Source organism: Rhipicephalus sanguineus, chromosome 6, assembly GCF_013339695.2.
Source record: "Rhipicephalus sanguineus isolate Rsan-2018 chromosome 6, BIME_Rsan_1.4, whole genome shotgun sequence".
NCBI lineage: Eukaryota > Metazoa > Arthropoda > Arachnida > Ixodida > Ixodidae > Rhipicephalus > Rhipicephalus sanguineus.
The window spans coordinates 115,229,420-115,244,247 of record NC_051181.1 but is presented as its reverse complement, the minus strand read 5'-3'; the positions used below and the strand labels follow the sequence as shown (position 1 = coordinate 115,244,247).

Here is a 14,828-nt window from a genome sequence, read left to right as displayed (position 1 = left end):
ATGACTCACGGGGACTTGGACAGTTTCAACCGCTTATCTTGGCACGTGTGAAGAAGTGCAGGAGCAAACCGCGGACGTTAAAAACTGAAGCGCGTCAGGGGCTCGCCAGTGAACCTTTAACGTTTGACCACGTTTACAGAAGAAAAAAGAAACGCGTTATGCAGGCTTAGCCACATGTCCCACGTGACAAACACAACAGCCAACTGGACAGGAAAGATACGGAAAAAGGACAGAATGTTGACAGACGCGAAAGAGAGCGTCTGTCGTGTTTGTGTACCCCTTGTGTCGTGTGTCTGCGCCGGTTTTCACGTTAACAAAAATGAGGCGGAGGCGTTGTGTACGGGTCCGTTTCCGATTTCCTTACCTAAACGCGCTTATGTAATGCACAAAAACTATTGTCAGGCAAGAGCTGGACCAGTATGAATGAAATGTGTTACACCTGAAAGAAGATAAGAATTGTGTCGATTTCAGAGAAAGCGGAATAACCAGTTACAAAATGTAAATGGAAGATGACGAGGACGACATTGCCTTGGGGAGATTGTATTGCAAGCATTTAGGAGCGATGCGCAGTACGTCAATATTGTCCGTCCACTTTAATCGAACAGCCGCACTGTGCAGAATCATTTTCAATTTCTGAGTTGCACAGTTGCAAATAGTACTTGATACTTGACATTTCTTGAGGTTTCCAAGTATTTTCTTGATCTTTTTAAATGGCTTTCATGGCGTCAATTGAAAAATCCACTTGCTACAATAAGTATAGACTTCCACTTTTATGCGCGACAAACCTTCTAATAATAATAACAGTTGGGGTTTTACGTCCCGAAACCACGATATGATTATGAGGGACGCCGTTGTGGAGGGCTCCGAAAATTTCGACCCCCTGGGGTTCTTTAACGTGCACCTAAATCTATGTACACGGGCCTCAAGCATTTCTTCTCCATCGAGATGTGGCCGCCGCTGCCGGGATTCGATCCCGCGACCTTCGGGTCTGTAGTCGAGCACCATAATCACTAGACCACCGCAGGGGGTTACGCGACAGACCTTTTAAAAATCGATGCGAACAACGCTGAGCTAAACGATTTTTTTCTGTTCCCACGCATTTAGACAGAAGAACTCGAGGTTCAGCTCCCGTTAAGCATACCGAAGCAGAACCCGGTTACTCAGCTCCATTTCCATTTGGAAGCACTAATTATTTGAATTTTGCATAGTTATTGGTGAACGGACTCCGCTGAGAGCGACTGCAAGGTGCCTGAAGATGCATCTATTGAAACTACCCAAGGTTACGTCATACGATGCCACAGTATGCCAAGGTAACTTCAGCTGCAGTGTTTACTGATCTTGAACGGCTCTTATGTTTATCGCGCACTTTGTCTATGAATTACGTATGTCTATGAACGACATAACAATGCACGACTAAGGCTTTAAGTGCCTTTTATTCCACGAGTCAGTGTCGTCAATGCTGAACTAAAAAAATATAAAAAAAAGAACTTGGCATTTGTCCAGGCCCATTTGGTATATCTCAAAACGCGTCACTCCTTCTCTTAGCCTCTCCCTCGCCCGTTTTCCCTCTGAGCATTCTACGTGACATTCACATAAGTGAAACGTCCGAGATGCGAAATTCCGACGCACTTAGATGACGTCGGAACACTAAAAATAATGCAAGACTTGCAGGCTGACACTTGTATCGTAAGTACAGGAACCATACCACAAGAAGTCCTAGATACTGCGCTTGCTTCCTTCTGGTTGTGACATTCGGTTGATCCTTGCAACGTATCCCTTAGTAAGCAGCGGACTAACCAACAAGTGTATCGAAAAAAATGCGCAAGTCCTCGACGAACGTTACAACGGAATAAAATATTAGTAAAAATGAATAATAAAAAATATACATATTCTTCGGTTTGGGCAAGTCAGCGCGACGTGCTGCAAGGTAAACCAGCACGAAAGACGAGCATGAAACAAAATCAGGACCAGTGCTGATCAGCACTGGTACTGTGCGTTCGTTTTTGTGCTGATTAACCTCGAAGAAAGAGCTGGAAATCAACAATTGAGAACAAACACGATACGAAGGACATGTCATCAGTGCTGCACGTCACCTTTGAAGCTGTGCCTTTTGTAGCTGGAGTTTGAGGACGCCACGCTGAGCTCGCGATTGAGCACACGCCGCGTGCACGGCGGCGCGCGCTTGCAGCTCGTCTTAGTGCTCCGCATCGCGAGCGGACACGATGCGCCTACTCCACAGGCGGGCCTTAACACGAACTAAAGGATTGAGTGCGAACTCCTAGCCCACGACACAGTGACTGTACGGCACGCCGAACTGCAGACAGTAGGTGCTGGTATGGAAGCGATCGACAACACCGAGACACATCTGATGCAAGGCGATCACCGACCCTTCCAGCACGTGCGAACGTTCAATGCTCGGCGACGGGCGTCCAGAACTTTCGTGTAGAGTTCAACAGTCGACGAAAGCGCGTAAACAGACGCTCGTCATGGGAGACGTGTTGTTGTTGTCGCTTCTTCAAGGTATAAAGAACGATGGAAAGTGTTCCGGGACAAAGGGTCCATGCACCGAGACGACGAGTTGAACGTTGACAGTGGTGGCCAAGAACCCAAACTTTAGCGAACCCGCAAACTCTGGTGCCCCTGGAACGCGGACAGAGCCAAGAAGATGTCGTCCTCCGAATTGCCAAGACACGCTTTTGTCATCGCGGCATCGCTTGCCAGGTTGCGCGAGAAACAAAGAGCCCTCTTGATCGGCACCACACAGAGACACACCCTCTTGGCCCGTTTAAGCGTTCGTTATCGCTTTTCTTGCCCTTGGCGGTGTGTATTTACGTCGCCGAGGGGCACACACGTCGCCCTGGCGACGAGAGACAAGGAGCTTCAATTGATCGCCTGCGGTCGTGCTGTGGTTCTTTGGGCGATCCGTCTCAACCTTTGCGACTGGATGAAGAGCGCTGAGCTGTAGGCTAAAGCGTCGACCCTCAATGGCGTAGACGAAACAGTTAGTTGACAGTGGGACGACGGGTTCTGGTGTTATATTTTGGCACCTCCGCGGTGTCACGACCTGGCAGCAGTTTCCTTACGTAAAGGTTCTATATTTCACAGGACACTCGGTTTCGCTACAACACCAATGGATACTTCAGTATTCAGGAACGGAAGTCAGTGTCAAAGCGCTTGAACACAGCAGTGTTTGTCACAAGCAGCACTTCGGTTGTTTCTCAAGTAGCGTGTTTTACCAGAGGCACACCCACTCGATGTTTTCACAAGGTTTTGGTGCAAAGGCGCTCCAGTTGCTGCAGTGCCCCACTCTAAAAGTCACACAGCGATTGTCACCTGATAAACGACCCGTAAGAACCTACAGTGGTATACTTCGAGCACTCAAACTTTCTGCGCAGTCCGAACGCAAGGATCTACGCACTCTGACCGCACAGAGTTCATAAGCGCGAATTGGATCTGCGACGATTTGCTACACTGACCAGTGTCCACGGGATGACCAGAGCTCAAGTATGTCCACAACGTCGAATTGACACGCCTTTCTCCAGCGCGTCAAATAGCCAACGCCCGGCGAGAGTCCTCGTCCTTAGGAGTGACCGCTGTGTCACCAAAGGCCCATGTAACGTTCTCCGGACGAGCTCGGCCACTCCGTTGACCACGTCACCTTCTACAGGTTCCGGATATCCCTTGCACGTCAGCAGGCTTTCGAAGAGTCGGCCCTCGAGCACTTCAACTAAGACAAGGTCGCAAACGCTCGTCCCTCTTCCGCAAGTCTTCGCGCCGACGGTACACCAGAAGAAGGAAGTCACGTTTCGCACAAGCCTACAGGCCCTCTAGCTAGCTCAATTCCAGCCTCAAGCGGGGAACTGGTTCCGCGGTTCTGGTGTCGCTCGCGCACTCGACGTCAACCACTCGACGACTCGACGTTCGAGAGAGTGGATGGACCCGCGTCGCAGCGGGCTTCTGAACGCCGTGTGTGGCGGCGGATGCGGTAGAGAAATATGTGGTTCGTTCTGGCAGCTGGGAATCGCTCGCTCGCCGACGGCAGTGAGAGGGCGACGCGGAGGGTGAGAGGATGGGGGACGACGATGAACGAGAGCGCGTTTCGCGGTTACGTTGAACGCGAAGAAGAGAAGAAAAAAAAAGACGTAAAGGCCCATGGCCGGGTCCTGCTGTAAAAGCGAGCGAGGCAAAGAAAAATACATTTTTAGGGGCCGCGCGGGAGAGGGGTGTGCTCGGATTCTCTCGGAAACCGGGCCAACCAACCGACGACTCCCGGAGACCTCACCGCGTGAACGCCGGCCCTCGCGGGCTTGAGCTTATTTTTAGGAGGAACCCCCTGGTCTCCCACCCTCAATCTCTTTTCTATCTTTCTTCGTGCTTATGTCCCCTTCCTCGCTTAATTCTTTCTTTTACGGAAGTGTATTTGTAAGTTTTGCCCTCCACAAAAACTGTTACAAGCTTAATTCCCGATGATCTACTTAGGCTATACCCTACGTAGGTACGCAAATGCGATGCACGGCGACGGACGTGCAGACACCGAGGAACGGAAAACGGTATCGTGGTACATTAAGAGCGCTTGAAACCACAGAAATAAAATGAAAGAGAGGAAACTAAAAGCCCGGTCACAAGTTTCGGAGTGGAAGGAGATGTACGGGTACGTGCAATATTGGTGGTTGTCTCTTTCCCAGGGGGGGGGGGGGCATTCCCTTTTTATCAGTAGTCCTTTTTTCGACGCAGCCGCCTCGGGAAAACGGCGGTGAGCGATGACGGCCGTCGTTCCTCGCTTAAGAAAGACAGGCCTTGCCTCGCTTGCCAAAACTCGGGGCATGTCCGCCGGGACGCGGCAGCGGCAATGGACCCCAGATACGCGGTTCCGAGGTCTCCTTTTCCTTCAGCCCCCCACTGCATTCCGCACCCTCCGTGGAGGACAACTTTCAGCTGCCGCTTCCACATCATGCGTCCGCTGATGCAGCTATATAGGAGAGCGGCAAGGCTCCTCCGGTCTGGCCTTCGTCTTTCTTCCTGGGTGAAAAGGAAGAGCCAGAGGCCAGCTGTTCAGACGAATCTGTAGCCTTGCAAAGGCATAGTGGCAATTGTCGTGTACGTGGAGTAAACATTACAGCGTAGTTAAAGGTATGGTATGGTATGGTATGGTATGGTATGGTATGGTATGGTATGATGTGGCATGGTATGCCACGATGTGGCATGGTATGGAATGCCATGACATGGCATGGCATGACATGGTATGGTATGGTATGGTATGGTATGGTATGGTATGGTATGGTATGGTATGGTATGGTATGGTATGTGACGTATGCGTTGGTCACTCCTCGCAAACACTGCTGTAAGGAGGAAGTGAACAAGGCGGTCAAACGAAGTAGGATGCCCTCGGACCCCAAGTACAGTCTCACTACATCAGGTGATTGTTGGCTCTTATCAGCTACCACTAATAAACGTGAACGCTCGCTGGACAAATCGGCTTGCCTCGCTAAGAAACTTTAGTGTGACGCGAAACGCTTCCATTCAAAATAGGTAATATATAGAAAGGCAGAGATCGCTGATGGGCCCCTAAAACACTCCGAGTTCAAAGACGAGAGAATGGTTTCTTTCTCGCGTTCACTACCCTTCCTACAGGCGCTATATCTTCCTCGCCAATTATTTCCTAATAAAAAAAAGCGGACAGTGTCAGCATTAAGCGTTGAACCAATCAGGATTTCGCTCTTTTCGGTTACACGCTGTTATCTCCGCTTACGCGGTCGAAATCGCACAAAACGAAGTCAAATCAGTTGATCGCGCATGATGGCCATGCGAGGCAAAGCAGAACGGGAGTGCGACTGCATGACAAAGCAGGATAGCAGACAACTCGCAATTGATATCCCTCGTATACGGACCAATCGAGAGCTTATTTCCTCGTGACGTCACGTGAACAGACTGCTGGCGTCACGAATTTTGCCGAAAAGACTGCAAACGCCAGAAGAGAATAACGCGCTCGATCTTTGTTTATTCGGAAGTTGTTTAGAGGGCGCTTTAGCCAGAGGTAGTCCCGGTTGCCTACCCTGTAAAGGGGAGGAAATGCCGGGATAAAAATGAGAAGGAGAGCGGAAAGCGAGAAAATAAAGAGACGCGAGTGGGTCCCTGCGGGAAGACCACAGGTCGCGTTGCGTCGTCCGCGCGTCAGGTTGGGTATACATTAGTGAATTCTTGGCTGTTGATGAGTGGGCGCGCGGGCGGCGCTGTTGTTCGGCGTTCACACGCTCCCTTCCATGTGGACAGGCGTGGCGTTGTGGCTTAACATCTCGTCGACAGATGAGGGAGTGCGCGCGTCTGAGCGTGTGTAGCCTGCTTCCTGTCGAAAACACGCCTCTTACGCACTTGCCGGCCGACACGAAAACAGTAAAACCGCGTAAACACCTCCCTCTGTAAACTCGGATCTATCTCTAGCAAAAAAGAAAAAAAAAGAAAAAAAACCTTCGCTTCCTTCATTCCGCACAGAGTGCCGCGCTTGCGGCAAACAGAATTCAATCGTCGCTCACGTTGCAAGGGGTTTGTTTATTCCGCCTACTGCTTTGTGCGTCCATTTTATCTTCTTACCGCGGAGAGGGTAGGTAACAAAAGACAAGAAACCGGCTGCTGCTTCTTCGTTGGAAAACTACCCGTCATTTTCTGACGTCCGCAGAGCTACAATTTCACAACGACGCAGTAGGATGTGTAGTAATACTCTGTTTCTTGCGTTAAAAACTCCAAATTTTTGCCAACGGATGCAGCCTTCTCCCAGTGCACGTTGTCGGCTGGGACCCGTGCCAGAGGCGCAGTTTCGATATGCAGAATAATCTTCTTGAAATCGACTACGCAAGTGCCGGCGAGTCGCTGGAATCGCGAATGACCGGATACACCATTGCTGAAACTACTATAACTTAAGCTTTCACTTTCCAATGCTGCTACCTTCGATGCTTCACTAAGTGTAGCTTATCCTCTCGTTTGACATGACGCGCAATATTTTGAGTGAGTGAGTGAGTGAGTGAGTGAGTGAGTGAGTGAGTGAGTGAGTGAGTGAGTGAGTGAGTGAGTGAGTGAGTGAGTGAGTGAGTGAGTGAGTGAGTGAGTGAGTGAGTGAGTGAGTGAGTGAGTGAGTGAGTGAGTGAGTGAGTGAGTGAGTGAGTGAGTGAGTGAGTGAGTGAGTGAGTGAGTGAGTGAGTGAGTGAGTGAGTGAGTGATGAGTGAGTGAGTGAGTGAGTGAGTGAGTGAGTGAGTGAGTGAGTGAGTGAGTGAGTGAGTGAGTGAGTGAGTGAGTGAGTGAGTGAGTGAGTGAGTGAGTGAGTGAGTGAGTGAGTGAGTGAGTGAGTGAGTGAGTGAGTGAGTGAGTGAGTGAGTGAGTGAGTGAGTGAGTGAGTGAGTGAGTGAGTGAGTGAGTGAGTGAGTGAGTGAGTGAGTGTGTGTGTGCGCGCGCGTCTGTGTGCGTGTGCGCATGTGTAAACACACCTATGTAGACGTGTTATGTGCGCGTCACACACATGCGCGCGACACACTCACGAACGAACGCAGGAGGACGGATATATCTGCGACCGCCTTGCCGTCCCCGTGCCTCGCGCTTTCGTAACTGTCAGCCGGCGTAACGCTGCCAGAAATGCCACCATTAAATTTATATAAAATATATATACAGACTGAAAAACGAGGTTTGTCCAACCAATCCCTGAAACGCTTTTTCTGAACCCCTACGCGGTTCCTGCCAAAAGATAAGGTTATTAGTAAATATACGGTCGGCCTCCAAAACGACGCCAGAGCAGCGTGTGGAACTTTTCGCGCATTTTAGAAGCGAGGCCATTAGTCCTCGCTACGCCTCCGCCCCTCCCGTGTTTTCTTTTTCCTCTAATTCCAACGAAAGATCGCCGTTCCATTCCCCTCCCCTCATCCTTTCTGATCCTCCTCGCATTCACGGCTCCCCAGTGCGAGCCAATGAGGAAAAGCCACAACCCTGTACACACTGGTTCATCACGTGGACGAAGCATTCCTGAGGCTTCGTATATGGTCTAGAACACTCGGAACGAGAGGAGACCACAGTGGCGGAAGGCTATACGGCTGAATGGCTTTGAGCCACGGGGTTTTAAGCCCGCAGGGCACCGCCGGCGTTTATTTTGCCAGCCGGCGCGCTCGGGGAACATCCAAATCGAGGGGAACGGCCTCGCTGCATGCTCTACAGCGCGAGTGTGCGCCGTGACTAATCGTCGCAAGGCTCTCTCTCTCGAGAGAGAGAGAGAGAGCACGTGGTTTACGGTAGCTAGCTGCTGCTGTGCCATGCAAGGAGGAACCAGAGGAAAGCGCAGCTGTCATCCTTCTCACTGCGATCACCACTGCGCAGTCCGTTTTAGTACCGTTTCCGGCACCCATTCCGGCCACGGTTTACAACTGGAACACGGCTCACCGCGGCGTCTGACGCCGGTTCGGGCCGCATGGTAACTAGGCACGTTAAAGAACGCGTGGCTTCCTTGCTCAGGAACTACGCACTGCGGGGAAAGGAGAGAAAGAGAGACCGGTGCAGATCGCTGACTAACAGAGGCTCTGGGTATTAGTAAACGTTGCGCTCGCTTCTTGCGAAACGTGCGTTAAGTATATTGTAAACGTTGCCATTACTGATGAATTGTGTATCCCTCTTGGTTAAAGTGCGCTGTTGTGGGCTGGTCGTGCCTGTTGGTGATTTATGCGCCGAACGCAGGCCTTTTTTGGAAGCCGGAAGGAAAACAACGCATGGCTTTCGACTAGTCTTTTTTTTTTTTTCTCCTTATTTTCTTTTTCTTTTTTTCTTTTTTTACCGTTTGCTCGCTGCACTTGTGACGTACGGTCCTCCAGGAAGCCAAATCATCACTCCTGCACATCGTTCCTCTCGCCACTCGCACCGAAATGCTGTGTATCCACCACGTGCACATACGACCACCTATCAACGTTCATTCTTCCTGCATACTGCCGGCGAATGGAATGCCCTTCCATCAGATATCGCCCTCACCACCGACATTGCTCAATTCAAAGCTGCCATTGAAGACCATCTTTTTTTCAAGTCATGAAATCTAACCTGACCCGCCAGTTTTTTCGTTCGCCCACCCCTCATGTAATTTCCCATGTGGGACCTTTGAGGTATTATGAATAAATGAATAAACAATAGCCGGATACTATGCGCACAGTCGGTATGTGCCCTACGTATCTCTTTACTGTGCGGCGTGTTTCACTGGTTAGTTACACCTATGGCACGATTTTTATTGTAGGCATGCAACCTAATCATATAACCTAGCTTCCTTGTTTTGTAAGGTCATGCATTAGCCCTGATTCTTCGTACGCCACTCAGACCCGCCTTCTAGTCCTCTTATCCCTCACCAGCTACAGCGAAGTGTCACCAATCTACATACTGAGAATTTATAACACGCCTTCAAGTGCATCGCTAACGTTCATGTATAAACAAGACGCGATCAGTAAACCCACCTTGCGTGGTTTCCTGAAGGGAATGTACGACACGGTGAAAGCCATTACGATTCCAACAAAAGTCTGATACCGGTGTCGCATTGGCACTTTTGATCGCCATCAGGGCCGATCCGGATTGGGCTCGATCCGGATCACGTGCTGCTACACGGTCAACTTTCAATCGCTATCATTCCCAGTTTGGGTCGAGACTGTGGTAGCGTAGTCCATAGGTCGGCAAACTCAGACTCAGATTGAGCCGTGAGTATGAGTCTGAGTGAGTTCGGAGGAGGAATATTTTGGTGAGCGTGAGTCCTAGTGAGTCCGGTTGAGAAAAATTTTAGTGAGTCTGAGTCTGAGTGAGTCCGTTTGAGGTATATTTCGGTGAGTCTGAGTCCGAGTGAGCCCTAAGCGCAAGATATATTTCTTGAGTGAGTCTGAGTGAGCTCCACACTCTTTTGCCGACTTATAGTTCTATCTACACAACTTCAGCATTACTATCAGCCTTATGTGGGCTCACGTTTATACTACCATCGACTCACACATACTTCAAAGCACTAGATTTCATCGCCAGCTCAGTATTTATTGATCAGAGGCGTGAGTTACGGAGGGGGGCAGGTGCCGTGACCCCCCTCCCTTCCGCAAGCTCTTTCACAGGAAGGTGTTAGTAAAAATATCTCGTGTGAGTCATCTCTTTCAATAAAAATGTCCTTACTATATTGCAACCACTGATAACGCATACCTGAATGTACAAGATCAAAAGGTGCCAAATAAAGCACCAGTTATTCAAGATATTGGTCTTAAAGAGCATAGACGCCATAGTCGAAAAAGCTAATTATACGCTAATGGACTCATGAGTCGACTCACTCAGACTCACTCAGACTCAGATAGAGCCGTGAGTCTGAGTCTGAGTGAGTCCGAGTGAGTAATATTTTGGTGAGTTTGAGTCCGAGTGAGTCCAGCTGAGAAAAATTTCAGTGAGTCTGAGTCCGAGTAAGTCCGGTTGACGAAAATTTTCGTGAGTGTGAGTCCGAGTGAGCTCTAAGGGCAAAATATATTTCATGAGTGAGTCTGAGTGAGCTCCACAATTTTTGCCGACCTATGGCGTAGTCAGTGGTAGCAAGTGCCGTTAGTATGCAATTAAATTCAGTGGTTGAAGTCACGCGACTCAGTAAGATGCCTCGTTAGACCGCACTGCCTTCAGGATCGGTCCATACTTTTCGTAAGACATCGGATATCGTCCCATCCTGCTGTATAATGCGGTTGAAAGTGTGCTAAAGAGACAATGTGTTCCATAGAACGCTTGAGTTCAGGAGAAGTCGCACGGTCAAGACGACTCGAAGGGGAAAGCCACCTTCTTCTTCTTCCCTTGCTTCTTCTTTAGTCAGTCGATTGTAATGATTCATCCGCCCTCCCGCGACAGTTTTCTGCACCTAACGTGGTTTCACGCTGCCTCCAGGATCAGAGGCATCGCAGCTTTCTGCACCCCACGTGGTTTTGCAGTAATGCCTCCGAAATCAGCACACGTTTGACCAACCGACTATGTCGTGTGACGGCGTCATCGGGTGACGCCACAGTGGCGCCAGGAGGGCGTCACAATCATGTTTTGACGACCTGTGACGTCGTGATGACGTCATATGATGCCGTCATCTCATTATGACGACATTTTGCATAACTTCGTGTTGACGTGCCAATGATGACGCATCGAGTGTTTTCGCCTTAAAAAACGGCTATCGCATCACCACCCCGATAAGGCCTGTCGCCAAATGCTTCAGACTCCACGTGGCATCCAAAGTTAAAAGGTTTCTCTCCAACGTCGCCGCCACGCGTGCGGAAAAAAGAAAGGAAACAAGGTCGGGACAAAACGAAAACGGATGCAAACCCATCGCGAGTCTCGAAAAAAAGTGCAGTCGGCGGTCCTCTTGTCGGCGCGTTTGTTTTGGCAACCGTCTTCCTCACCGTTTTTTCTCGCGCTCGCTTTGTTGCCCAATGGAGCGAGCGGTCTCGCACGCGAGCCCGTTAAATCGCGGAGAGAAACGCCAGTAGGAACAACTCGAAGCATCGGAAATGGAACCTACCCCCCGCTTTTAGCCCCGACGAAAGAAAAACAAAACATTTCCAGAACAAAAGGGATGCGTCTGCACGGCCGTCGTATACGTTTGCATGATTCCACTGAGCAAGCCTATTGGGAGAATCGGGCCAAGCTCTCCTTTTTTTCGCACGGATTTCGCCACCACGAGAGCAGCCCTCTTTATTTTTATTCCGAGTTCAGCTGCATATGTTACGTCTTGCTGCTCATGCTGACTAAAGTATACACACTTGCCATTGTCGGCAGCAAGAGAAGAAAAAAGAACAGCAACCTCTTAATATACGAGTGCTGTAGCTAAGAGCTGCAGCTGGCGCTGATTTCATCACAGCTTCTAACCTCGAACGTTTCCTTTTCTCGTTCTTCTCCCCTCAAACCAAGCTGCGCAATTCGCCAGTACGAGGCACACTTAACATTAATAATATCTGGAGTTTTACGTGCCTAAACCACGATTTCATCATGCAACACGCCGTAGTGGTGGGCTCCGCAAAATTTCGAACGTCTGGTGTTTTTTAACGTGCACTGAAATCGCACAGTAGACGGGCGTCTAGCACTTCGCCTCCACCATCGCGGGCGGGATCGAACCCGCGACTTTCGGCACAGCAGCTGAGCACTGCAACCACTTTACCACCGTGGCGGACGCCTGCTTAACATTAATACGCAATGAAAGCTGCATGCGCGCGAGCTTTTATGGGACGTCAAGCCAATATGTGTTCACTGCGAAGATATCGAAGTTAAGCGGGAAAGCAAGATTCGCTCCTGCGGTAGTTTTAACTGTGCGGCGCTTCTTTGGTTTACACGTCAGCTTTTCTCATCACAGATGTGACACTGACATAGTGTTCATTCAAGCGAGCTGATAGCAAAACGTACGTGTTCGTTCTCAGCGCGAATTCAGCCTAAACGACAAAGGACAATTATATCAACTAATTAGATAATTGCGAAACAAGATTGGATGAATGAATAGTTATTAAGCTCCGTTATTAAATACACGCTATCAAATATACGTGCGCTATAATGGTGAAGTCACATGTCGAATTGCTATGCAATACTATCGCTTCCCGGAGACAGGTTTAACCCATTCATTGAAAGTTTTACCTCGACAATGTTAGATTTCAATACGGAAAGGTAGGTCATTCGTCATTCACGTGTGAGTGAGAATAACCGTGTATTAATGTATGTCTATTAAAATGTGCCATCAACTAGCCATATTGAAAAGTTTGCAGCCACGAGCCACTTGTGGAAACCTCAGATCGGGCATCTTACGCAAACTGATGACCCGAAGTCAAACTGCTCTTCATCAACAAAAATATACCTAAGTTCAGCGCTTTAATACAGAAAATGCATACGAAAAACGGTACAACTTTTTTCAGATGCGAGTTTTATATTGGCCTTCGCCGTGCACATGAGTTCAGGACATTCTTTATCAGTGAATTGCTGAACCTTTTTTTAAGACCCACGACTCGCCACAGACATCAACGCAGAAAAATAATATTTGAACTCATTCCGGAAATTCGTGCAAACCTCGCCGTCAGGTGTTATAAAGTTGTGCAGACGGCACCGAAACTCACGGTAGTGTAACACATCAGCCCATACACAGCGCGCAAGCGTCTTCTTAGCAAGACACAGAAACCTTGCGTGAAGCACGCTTTACAGGACAAACACACTTTTGCTGGTTTTCTCTTATTTCCTCTTTTCTTTTTAAGGCGAAAGCCTTCGATGCATCATCAAACGCGAAAACTGACTGTCGGCGTCCCGCGCCGTCGGCGTCAACACAAGTCCTGACGTCACCATGGCCTCACAGATCGCCAAAATTTGTGACGTCATCATGATGTCACATAACGTGGCGTCAAATGACGACGCCATCACATGACACCGTCGCTTGAACAAGGGTGGGCCGATCACGGAGGCAATGCAAAACGAGGTGAAGTGCAGAAAGCTTTCGGAAGTGGGCGGGGGAGGATCAATACATCCACTGTGAAGAAAAAAATTCGGCAGATCCCACGTACCATGGAAGTCGATGTTATGCGAAGCATGCGGCGGGTAGGGGACGGTGGCGTAACTTTTTCTTACTGAGCGACACGTTAAAAAATGACGCTAAAGATTTGTATAAATTTTATACGCACACATATATATGTTGCAGAGCCGCATATGTGTTATATAACCAGTTGTTTACGGTTACGTATGCAACGTGGGTATTACCAACACCAGTAGCGGTAAGCTGATACGTAGTGCTTATACCTGTCTCAACGCACGCACGTTTCAGGAACCCGTGTACATGTGTGCAAGAAGTTCTTGACAGTTCTTGAAGAAGGGCATCATCACCGTAATCAGTGAGCACCAGCAGCTGGTCATGACTTGTTATAGTATCCGGTCGTGATCGTGGTGACGAGGGGTCCATGTGTAGTGAAGTATGTGGTATAGTAGAGCTGTTGGAATTCGTGGATGCCTCGGTCATTTCGTCGACAAATTGTCTGTCGACAGAGCCGGCGACATGTCGGAACCTGAAGCCACCCATCGCATTGGTGAGGTTCAGGCCGTCGAGGCTGGTAGGCCTGGATAGTGCTACCAACATCAGTGGATGGTGTTTGTCGTGTTCGTAGACTACCTGGGTGTGTGTGGCCTACGTAGCCTAATCTACAAAGCGGCTGTCAATCAATCTGGCATCATCCTCGGTCAGCATGAGGCCATCGCCCAGCCTCGTAAGAAATGAAGAGGACACTGCGCCGTTCTGGTGGACGAAGTGCACTTTACGGTGTGGTGATGTGAATATCATATGTAACTTTCGTTAATGTATTCCTCCGTGGTCGAGCAATGCTTCAATATAGCTTGCTGAATCATAGGAATACAAACGTAATGTTTATTAGACTGCTATAAAAGCGGAGCCGACACTGGAACTACAGACGTTATTCTGATACGACGCCTGTATCGTAGTACATATGTTGTGTTTATTGCTTTCTTGCAAAATTAGATCGCCAGCACCACAACCACAATTGACGTTGTACCGAATTACGCCTGCGTAGGCTGTTTTTTTCAAACCAGTTTATAGACCTGGCGTGGCTCAGTGGTAGAATACCTGATAGCCACGCAGAATTCTTGGGTTCGATTCCTGCTAGGATCCTAATTTTCATTCTTTCTATTCGTTGAGTCAATGCTGCCGATGTTGGTTTTCCTTAACGCTTTAGCATTTAAGTAACCAATGTCTGTTCTCGCCGTTCCTGGGTAGATATAAACTGTCAATCACCTGTGGCGCATACCCGTACACCGCGGCCCATGGTAAACGGGTATGTGCCACACGTGTCTA

The 14,828-nt window shown here is 49.1% G+C and overlaps 1 protein-coding gene across 2 annotated transcripts in view; it reads right to left on the bottom strand.

The window, feature by feature from the left end:
* Positions 1–14,828, bottom strand: part of LOC119396224 (protein SSUH2 homolog) — a 74,915-nt gene that overhangs the window by 42,146 nt on the left and 17,941 nt on the right. The window contains exon 1 of one of the 2 annotated variants that reach the window (XM_049417010.1): positions 2,094–2,299. The exons of the other annotated variant lie outside the window; for it this stretch is intronic. Coding sequence (XP_049272967.1) covers positions 2,094–2,208 — 115 coding nt within the window. The 5' untranslated portion in view covers positions 2,209–2,299. Of the gene's footprint in view, positions 1–2,093; positions 2,300–14,828 lie in introns of those variants that run through there. 2 annotated transcript variants of the gene reach the window in all.